At 46.7% G+C, this 10,293-nt stretch overlaps 1 protein-coding gene across 1 annotated transcript; it reads right to left on the reverse strand.

Moving 5' to 3' along the window:
* Positions 1 to 864: 864 nt before the first annotated feature.
* LOC144739462 (Na(+)/H(+) exchanger beta-like) lies at positions 865 to 6,373 on the reverse strand. The gene is given in 13 exon segments (XM_078622416.1): positions 865 to 1,073; positions 1,171 to 1,246; positions 1,550 to 1,657; positions 1,733 to 1,856; positions 2,213 to 2,386; positions 2,462 to 2,532; positions 2,604 to 2,693; positions 2,813 to 3,009; positions 3,154 to 3,371; positions 3,463 to 3,713; positions 3,948 to 4,148; positions 4,150 to 4,409; positions 6,040 to 6,373. Coding segments are annotated over 13 exon segments (2,313 nt in total).
* Positions 6,374 to 10,293: the final 3,920 nt, after the last annotated feature.

Below are 10,293 nucleotides of genomic sequence, written 5' to 3' on the forward strand. Positions count from 1 at the left end.
ACTGAAACACAGACGCGCTGTACATCGAGGACCAACACCAGAGCAACAAGAAGTCGACAATGGATTTGTGAAGGCTTCCGGTGAATTGTATTTCCACCTTTCCTTTTAAAATGTTGTTGGAATGTCACTACCCATAAAGTGCCGTTACTGTTCCGACTGTGGTTCCCACAGATGTCTCTGGTGCCGTGGAAGCGCCTGCGTCCGGATACTTGGACTGCATTTTTATACAATAGGAGGAAGTGGAGGGTGTGCCGTGTATTATTAACCACGGTCTTGTGGCGTGTACGCTTACCTGAAGGAAATGTCATTAGCTTAACAAACGGACTGGACAAACTGAAATTCTGACCTGATGGTGGCGCTACATGAACAACAAAGATAAAATGTCAGAGAAGACATTGGTCTGGAAAAACCCCACGAACGTGCTTTCACAGAAAATATTTCGTCCGTCCATGACTTCTTTGGTGCAATCAGGGCAAAGATCAGTCAAAGCCTTCTAGCTGACCAACTAGCAGGGACACACTGACCACCTGACCTCACCTTCCTGTGCTTCCTCATCAGCTGCTGCTGATTCTGACACGTCTGACATTCAAGCAAACGCCCACTTCGGAAACTGCGACTGTGCTCTCGTCTCTGTGAACTTCTGGGCTGTGTGTCACATCTGACAGATGGTGAAGACACAATAATACTTATGCGGAGGTTAAATACACAAATCTGAAACATGGTCAGTGGTGTGAGCTTTGGCCATCTGGTACATAAAACACAGAACCTGACCAATAATAATAGATACAATACAGACTCAGACCACAATGTAAAACGCTTTCCACTCATTAATAACAACGGATAAGTGACTATAAACGTGCCTCATCAGGAGGGGAGGGAGCCGTCCCCTCCGTCTTTCTCCTTTGGACCCGGGTCGCTGAGGCAGCGGGACAGTTTCAGCTCGTCCTGCTTGTCGCCGCTCCGACTCGGCTGGGCCTCGTTCACCAGGCTCACAGTGTTCCTCCGGCCGGGATCAGGCCGAGCCGTCGGGTCTTGGGGACTCTCGCTGTCATCGTACGTGTAAACCTGGTTTTCTAGTGGGGAAGGGTGGACACAACGTTAGGGACTTAAGATCAGGCATCACAGCTAAGCATTAATACTATGTGCTGTGACGGGAAACGGTAAACTGACCTGAGTCGAAGCAGACTTTTCTCACAGACGGTTTGGGCTCCGGGCGGTTTGCAGGGACGGTGAGGTAGTGACTCATCTGGGAACGAGATGAGTCAGACCTCCACCAATCAGCTCATATCCAGCCAATGTCATCGTCCTCCATTCATTGATCTCCTCTAATCAGTTCATTGATCATCAAACGTAACTTTGTTACAAAAACAATCATTAGACACCTTGTTACACTAATCATGACCTCTGACCTCTAGTTTTTCTTTTTTGTGAGAACGACAAAGGTGGAACTGAGACTCAGATCCTCCCACATGAGTTGGTCTTATCTCCTCAGAGACTCCGCTCGTCAAATGTCTCCGTGTCGAGATAAACCGCTGCAGCTCAAACTCACCCTCCGCTCCATCTCCACCCTCTGCTTCCTGAAGCGAACCTCGCTCACATTGTCCTCGAAGGGGTCCGTCATCAGGTCGTACGTGATGTTGTGTCTGTACGAGCGAAGCTGCAAAACACGGGCGAGTAAAGAGTGTTACAACGGGCCGGAGGAGCCCAGACACCCACGGACTGACGCGTGGACCTCCTCACCCCTCTGTCTTGTCTTCTGCATGTTGGCCCGTAGAATCTTGCGGATCTCCTCCTCGCGACTTTTCGAGATGCTCGGTATGGCCCTTTGTTGGGGTGGCTCCTTCGCTTGGATGTTTCTGTGGCGGCGCGTGACGAAGAACAATTAGATCTCAGAAAAAAATGATCTAGAATGAAGTCGTTACCTTTAGTGAGACACTGGCCTGAATCTATTGATTCATCTTTATATCTTAGAACGACTGTTTTCACCTTTAGAACCCTGAAGAATAGACTTATTTGTTCTCGACGGGTTCAGAAACACACGCTGATGACCCTGTGACACTATGCTACCACGAATGGTGTTAGTGTGAACGCGTCCGCAGCAACTCCGAAGGTGTCAAAGGCTGAACGGATAAATATCTCCGCTGACGTCCGTCAGCACGTGTCTGCTAACCGACTCCACGTTTCGTTCCGGGTACTCGGGACGACGACTTACTGCATGGAGACAGGTGACACCGGTGACGGCAGCTTGGCAGCGCTGCCGCTCTCCACCAGCATCATGGCCTGTTTCATCTCCAACTTGTTGTAGAAGGAGATGAGCTGGGGCTCGGTGGAGCGTTCGCCCGCGATCAGCCACTTCTTCACGTACGCCTTGTTGAAGCGGTTCAGCCTGGGTGAAACACGGCGTGAGATCAGAGCTGTGGAAAATTTCATCGAAGAGAGATGACTGAATTCTCCATCATACTTGTCTTTCCAGTGGTGATGTCCATAGTGACCACAGATGTCTTCAATTCCTGTGAGAAGATGATCGAGGAACTACAGACACAAAGCAAACAGTCCACGAATAATGTCCCATGTGAATCTGAATTCAAAGTTTGTGTCCTCACCTGCGTGTGAATCTCCTCGTTAATGGAGCCTTTGCTCTCCTTCTTCTTCTTCACGGCCAGAAGCTCCACCAGAGGTCGGATTGTCATTCCCTAAGGAGGAACAACTTCACGTTAACACTGATTCAATACGCGGTGAACTTTATTTACAGTTGTTATTTTAACCTAATATCGATTAGTATCATAAGGGATGAGTAATGTGACATTCTCACCTGAACAAAGACCGTGAAGAAGATGACTGTGATGATGGCGGTGAGGAACATGTCCTTCATCTTGTTGTCCGTCAGCAGGAAGCCCAGTGAGAACGCGATGGCCCCTCGTAGGCCTCCGTACGCCACGATGAACTGGTCCTTTTTGGTCAACTTCACGATACGGAACTCATTGATGATGTATGTGAGGCCGATGACGCCTGCAATGCACAAAACCAGGGGAACCAGGTGAAGGAGTCTACATAACCAACCTGTTTGAGTTCCGTTCAGAACCCACCAAGCTCCATTCACCCCACTACCTCACAGCCTCCAGAAAACCTTGGGGAACACGACAAAAAACTTACCGAGCACTCTGGATACGAGGCAGAGGACGACCGTGACGACGACGAAGGTCCAGTTCCAGGCGTGAGGACCGGCCACTGTGGAAACACCCAGAAAGATGAAGATGAGCGTCTCACTCACGCTGCTCCACATCTTCAGGAAGTATTTGATGGTGGTGTACGACTTGTGCGATATGTTGGCCTCGACGTACGGCCGCATCATCACACCACATGCTATCAATCTGTGCAGGAAGAGAGAAGGAAAACCAATGTTTACTTCACACACTGACACATTGGTCTACGAGGTTCTATCGTCGTAAAGCGTCAACCTACGACATGATTCCAGACAGATGGAAGACCTCGGCGGACAGGTAAGCCATGTAGCTGTACAGGAACACAAACAGAGGCTCGATGACGCGCGTGTGCGAGGTGAAGCGCGACGTGAAGGCTCCCAGGACACCGTAGATCGCGCCCACCAAGACGCCACCGACCGACACCACAAAGAAACAGACGACACCGAGGAGGGCGTCGCCGACCGTCACAGTCCCGGCATGAGAAAACTCCTCAAACAGGTGGTACAACACCTGACGGGACAGGGGGAGAAGTTACACACTGGTTTTGTCACTGAGCTCTGGTGCAGTTTGTTGTTTAGACACTTTTTTTTCCAATGTCAGATTCAAATAGGCAGATACTTCAATCGTCTGTTTTAATTTTCATCTAAAAATACTAATCATTATAATATATTCATACATTACATTCAGTTGATTACGTTTGAAAAAAGACACACTGCTCTGGCGTCCTGAATAGCTGTAACTCACCACAGTGACAGCGTCGTTGAGGAGCGACTCCCCAAACACGAGGATGTGCAGCAGCTCGTTGATGTGGATCTCCTCGAACACGGCCAGGACGGCCACGGGGTCCACAGCAGAGATGATGGAACCAAACAGCAGGCAGGACAGCAGGTCCACGCTGGCCAGCTGTGCACCTTCTAACTGGCACACGGCGTACATCATCCCCCCCGATGAAGAAGGCGTTCCACAGGGTTCCCACCACGGCAAACACCAGGATGGTGCCCAAGTTCTCTGTGAAGGCCCTGATGGGCAGGAAGTAGCCTGCATCGAGGATGATGGGGGGCAGCAGGTAGAGGAAGAAGAGCTTGGAGTCGAGGACGGGGGCTTTTTCTCCGACAGCTTTGATGATGCCGCCCACGAGAAGGCCGACGAAAATCAGCAGGCAGCTCTCCGGAACCACGTTTGACACACGGGGAATGATGTGGAACCCTGTAGAGGAACCACGACCCAGGAGTTGATTTCAGAATAAAACAATGCAAAAAAAACTTTCGCCTCCGTCACTTCGCCTTCTACCTCATACTAAGGACGTTAGCATGATTTTTACTATCATCTTTGTGACCGTCTTGGTCTGAAGTTTGAGATAGACGGATGGAGGGATGGAGGGATGGAGGGATGGAGGGATGGATGTACGACATCAATCCTCGAAAGGAAATTGGCAGAAAGACAAGAAGCCCGACAAAGAACACTATTCAGATACAACAACCATATTTACACTGTTTACATTTCTGAACAGTATGAAATGGTAAAATATGAACTGAGGAGGGGTCACTGGGTCTCTGACAACACTAGAATAATCTCCAGAGCATCACGGACAAGACTTTTGCCCACAGGAGATGAACGCATAAATGATAATAAGCTGAACAGGAGGAGGACGAGATGCAACAGCTCGCTCTCTGTTTCTGTGAGGCGGACCAGGCCTCTGTCATGTGACCTGGGTCCAGGCAGCTGCAACCAATGAATCCTTCCATGTTTTCTGCAGTCAGAGGTCTTGTATGCAGCCGCCCGCGCCCCGTCCTCCGCACGGCGTACACTGGGAACTTTGTTATCGAGCAGTGCATTAGGACAGGAAGTCGGACAGGCCCTCTGAGACGGCAGCTGGACGGGCTGATAACACTGATGAGGAGCTGCACTCTGCAGCAACATGGTGGAAGCTGAAAAACTTCAAAGGATACCCCGGCTCTTCTTGAAACACACAACTAAACATACGGAGGTCATGTGATCTGTCATGGTTGAATAGTTGTCCTTAACGGTCATTTTATGGAACAAGGATAAATAGTCACTGAGTGGTATTCAACGCATGCAGTATTAGACCTCTGCAGACAGATGGGTTTTATTTAGTCTGGAGTCGACTCCTTTCTGGAGGGACACATTTACAAAGTAATCCCCAAGCATTTGCTCTCACCCGTCAGCACACCCAAAAATACATTTGGACCCAAGTGAGTGTCCGACAGAGACTCAGACAAACAAGCAGCATCAGAAATGTTTCATGAAACTGAAACAGATTTGAACTTGACAGAGTAATTCTCAGTTTTCTCAGTAACCTTCAAGGTTTTCGGACGGCGCAAATAGTCGTGTATGTACGGTACACCACAGAATGCTAGCACGAATGTATCGGCAGCGATACCGTCGGTGGTAAAGGATGAAGATATGAACACCATTTTGCTGACACTGATGAGAAAGTAAATCAGGATTTGGGACGTCACTGTTAATTAGCCAACCTAGTCCCAACGTGCAAAACAGTCCAAAGCCGTATTTTTTTCCTCAGATTTGTAAATTTCTGAATTGGTTAATAAGCTGATCAGCAGTTTATTACATTAAATTGATCTTTAAGAAACTTCTCATCACATCATGGCCAAAAGTTCATGTGTGGGGAAAAAAGCGTGCAATACAAATAAATTCAATCTGCACGTTTCAGAAACAATCACACACATTTTAATATCCAGTTTAGTGGCCTTCCAGTGTTACTGCCCCTCTCCCCAATGATGCCAGGAGGAGGAGGAGGAGGAGGACAGAATCATTTGGCAGCTAACGACCCTTCAATAATTCTACTATTACTCACCAAGTTTCATGAGCAGGGCGAGCAGGATCCACAGGGAGATCGCGAATGGCTTCCTGACGTGGTCGTAGTTGACGGACAGCACCGGGAAAGCCTTCTTGTGAGCCGACGAGTTGCTGTGGTGATGCGGGTCCGGTCCAGTCACCGGATCCCGGCAGCTGTCGTTGCTGCTTCCCGCTGCGGCGCCCCCTTCGCCCCCTTCTCCCACTCCTCCTCCTCCTCCTCCACTCCCGGAGACGACGGCGAACAGAAGCAGCAGGGAAACGCACATCAGGCCCGTCAAACGCACACTCCTCCGGCCGCTGGGTCGCCCCGGGCGGTCGACGGACGCAGCCATCTCTTCCCCTCAGCTGCTCGGCTGGAGATCCGGTGAAGAGGATGGGGAGAGTGCAGCGGGTACAGGCGGGTGCGCCGCGGAGAAGCGCACACTTTTACGCACCGACTCCCCAGGAGCGTTCAAATAACGCATAATTGTGAGAAAACGGGCGGTGGTTTCTGCTGCCGACCCAAAGAAACAAGTTATTGTCGGCCGGTGGGGGAAATTACGTGACGCCTGGCCGGAGCTCGTCGGATCACAGTCTGATCCACACACGTTCCTCCATGAACTGTCAATTAACACTACACCTGTCAGACCCACGTCTGTCTTTTTCTCTGGACTGAAAGAGGAAACTCCCACAGCAAAGTCCAGTTAAAGGGACATCTGCTGGAACGGAGGAGTACAGTCACCACAACAAGCACTCATTTTTAAAACGACAGTTTTAGCGATTTAAATACAGTTAGCTCGCTTACACTATTGGCTATTAGCTATTCGCTAGCTATAACTATTAACCGTTTTTTAACGGCTAGTCTGGGGGTATATATGAAACAGTTACTCAGTTAGAGAAGCTTCAGGCCGTTCTGTACTATTTTATAGCTGTTTTCTTTACCTTGTTGTATTAACTTCATTACTGTTACTGTAGTTTAAACAATTCGGAAAAAACTACGTTCGTTAGCGAGACTGAGATACTAAAATTCGCCACTGAACTAGTTACAACTACTTTAGTTTCCTTCTTTGGGGTATGCGTTTGTAAATAAACAAAGTTTTAATTAAACAGATAATGCAATTGAGACAGCTAGCTTGAAGTACTTAAAAGTTCGTCATTTAGCTAGTTTGAACCACGTTGCCTCCTGTTTTCCCTCTGAAATGTACAGGTCTGTGCATTTCCTGCGGCACAGGACATGCATGGAGCTTTTTGAGCAGATTAGTGGTTTGAAATAACTTTCAGCACAAGCTTAGTTCACTCTTTGTGTTCTGTCTGCCCCACAGCAGAGAAGAAGAAATTAGCCAAACCAACAAACATGGCTGTTTCCCACAGCTTCATGTCTTCTCCTCTGATGTCTGGTCATCAGAGGCTCACAGAAGCACACATCTACAGGATGTAAGTTTTAAACAGAACACATTCAGTGACAGTGCATTCATGTCAGAGCTAAAAATCACTTTCATCCACATGATTTGATCCATTTACACATCTGCGCACAAGATCACAGACATTAATGTTTATTTGAGAATTTGTTTCTGAGAACAGTTAAGATAATAGTGTTAATTCATTCTTCTAAAATTCAGTAAAAGCATTAAATACAATGAGTTAAGGTGATGATGCTTTTAAATTCATAATCACAAGTGAATAGAATAAACGAAAGGGAAAAATCTGTGTAGATAACAAGTGTCTATCTGAGAAAATATGCATAGATGCCATTTCCTCTAATTCCTCAGTGGAGATGAGTGGTAAAATATGCTGCAGGGTTGTATTCTAAATAGGGAAAAGTATAAATATAAATGGAACTGCACACAATAAAGTACAGAAAGTGCACTGGGGGTGATCAGAACATTGTGTTTTAGGATACACAGCCACTGACGTGACAAAATATAAAACAAAAAACACACTGTTCACCCAAACTTCAAAAATACCATTAGCAGCTGTTATGTAAATAATGTGTTAAGCTGTTATCTTCTCAATCATAAAAAAAATACTGCAGGGGGGTACTGAAATACATTCCAGTTGTTTTCTTCACCCACTAGAATGTTAGAAAAAAACCCTGAAATTTAGAAAAAAAAAGAGACAAATCCTTCTGCTGACATCTGAACAATGACTTACATTTTTGCTCGTCATACATTCCTTCAATCGACACATACATAAACCCGCTCGTCCTCCTCAGACACTCATCTTTGACGGTCCACAAACATTCTCCCACGTGAATCAGTCCTCTTGACTGAAGTCAGATGTCTGTCTGATTTAGCTGCTCTCTTTCTGCCATTTGCCTGGCGCTGTACAGACTCACACAACATCCCAACTGCAGCCATCGTCATGGCGATGGGATTGATGAGACTGTCCTGTGGCTGCATCCGGACCTCACCTGATACCTGCCTCTGCAGGGAAGAAACGGACAGGCTTGGCTGCACATGTTCACACAACTTTTTTTTATGGTTCAGGTTTGGATGATTCTCACTAATACTGTAACAGATAAAATGTTGAAACAAACCTGCAGAATAAAAGTCCCATCCAGTAGAGTTGCAAGCGATCAGTTTATTCCCAAGCAGGCAATTTTTCAGTTTGTGATTATGGAAATGTTGCACTCAAATTGACTGCAACTTTGATGGATTTGATCACTGAATTCATACATAAATGACCATGGTTAATAACATTTGTACACCGTGTTGCCTTTCCAGTGCAGCAATCTGAGGTTATGTAAAGCCTCTGAGATGAGCTCAGATGTATAAAATATTCATTTGTTGCAGTTCTTCAACTTAAAGTACTCAATAAAGACATGAATGGAAAAAAAGTGCTGTTAATTATTGATGGGAATTAGTGGCTTCATCACCTCTGTTGAAAGAACGAGATGATGTTTTTGTGTGAATGCATTGAAAAGCTGGTTTCTTAAAGAGGCACACACCTGGAGGAGACGGAAGTATCCTGGTGTCAGTCTGCCCAGTCTGATGATCATTTCTGCTGCTGGAGCTTCTCAGACAAGACAACAACCAGTAGGGGGGGGGGAAACACAGTCGGTTCAGTCCCCCTGTCAAGATTTCACCTCTGCTGTATTTTCTCCGAAATTCCTCAGAGAATCAGAGACTAAACAAAAGCCCTTAAAATGTCCATTTGCAAACTAGTATCACAACTTGCAAAAAAACAATTTTTTCAACTCATCATTACTTTCTGACACATGAATCTTTGGGCAAAAAAATTGTAGTTACATCCAATAATTTATCACATTCTTCAGTTATCAGAAAGACAAGTCATAATTTAAAAATCATTTTTTAAGCACACCTGTGGAAATTAGCATCAATTTCCATTGTCCCTGTAATCCTAATATTGAGATGTTTGGCGTAAATAAAGATTATTAAATCGGATAACCTACAAGTTTGTAGAGCGTCTCCAGAGGTGATAACGTGGTCTGCCTCACAGCTTGAAGTTTCCAGGAGTGCCCATGCACACCCTTGATGGCTGCAGCAGCTCCTCACCCGCCGGCCGCCAGCATGTGAAGCCCTCAGCAGCCTGAACAAACAGTGGCAGCCTGTCACACTGTCGAGCCTCCTGTGTGTGTGTGTGTGTGTCTGTCGTCTATACAGTGTGCACATCCCAGTCCTGTCTGCTGGGCTCAGCTCGCACAAACACACTCACGCTGCATGAAAAGCCCCGACCTGTCAGAGACCATTTGCTCATCCAGCCAGTAAAAATGAGAGCTGAGCAAGAAGCAGCTCTGTGTCTCACGCTTGAAGGAACATGTGTGTTAATGTGTTGCAGTAACTTACGTAACCCCAAAACACTTTATACTTACATACAAGTGTCCCCAAATGGGCCATGCGAGGGACACTGCTCCCTAACAACGAGCTTCCACATGAAGTTCAGACCTCCAGGATACAGGATACAGACACATCATTTCGTATTTGATGGCGTTACATAAGGCCTGTTTCCCTGATGCCACACTGATTGTTCAGACTCACATTGTCGGTTATATAAACATATAGCCAGAGGATACAAACACATTTACTGAGGTGTTTATGGTTTAACAATATGATGTGAAACATCGATTATACATTTTTCATATGCATACTTTCAGCAAAGCTCGTGCAACACATGCAACTGTCTGTGTGTATGTGTTTGTGTGTGTGTGTGGGGGTGGGGGGGTGGGGGGCTGCAGGAGAACAGGATAAGGATTGTGACTTCATGTCTGCATTTGCAGCCAAGGTTATTGACAGACAGCGGAGACACTGGTGTT

Source organism: Lampetra planeri, unplaced genomic scaffold (genome assembly GCF_965212315.1).
Source record: "Lampetra planeri unplaced genomic scaffold, kcLamPlan1.2.h2 scaffold_1508, whole genome shotgun sequence".
Classification (NCBI taxonomy): Eukaryota; Metazoa; Chordata; class Hyperoartia; order Petromyzontiformes; family Petromyzontidae; genus Lampetra; species Lampetra planeri.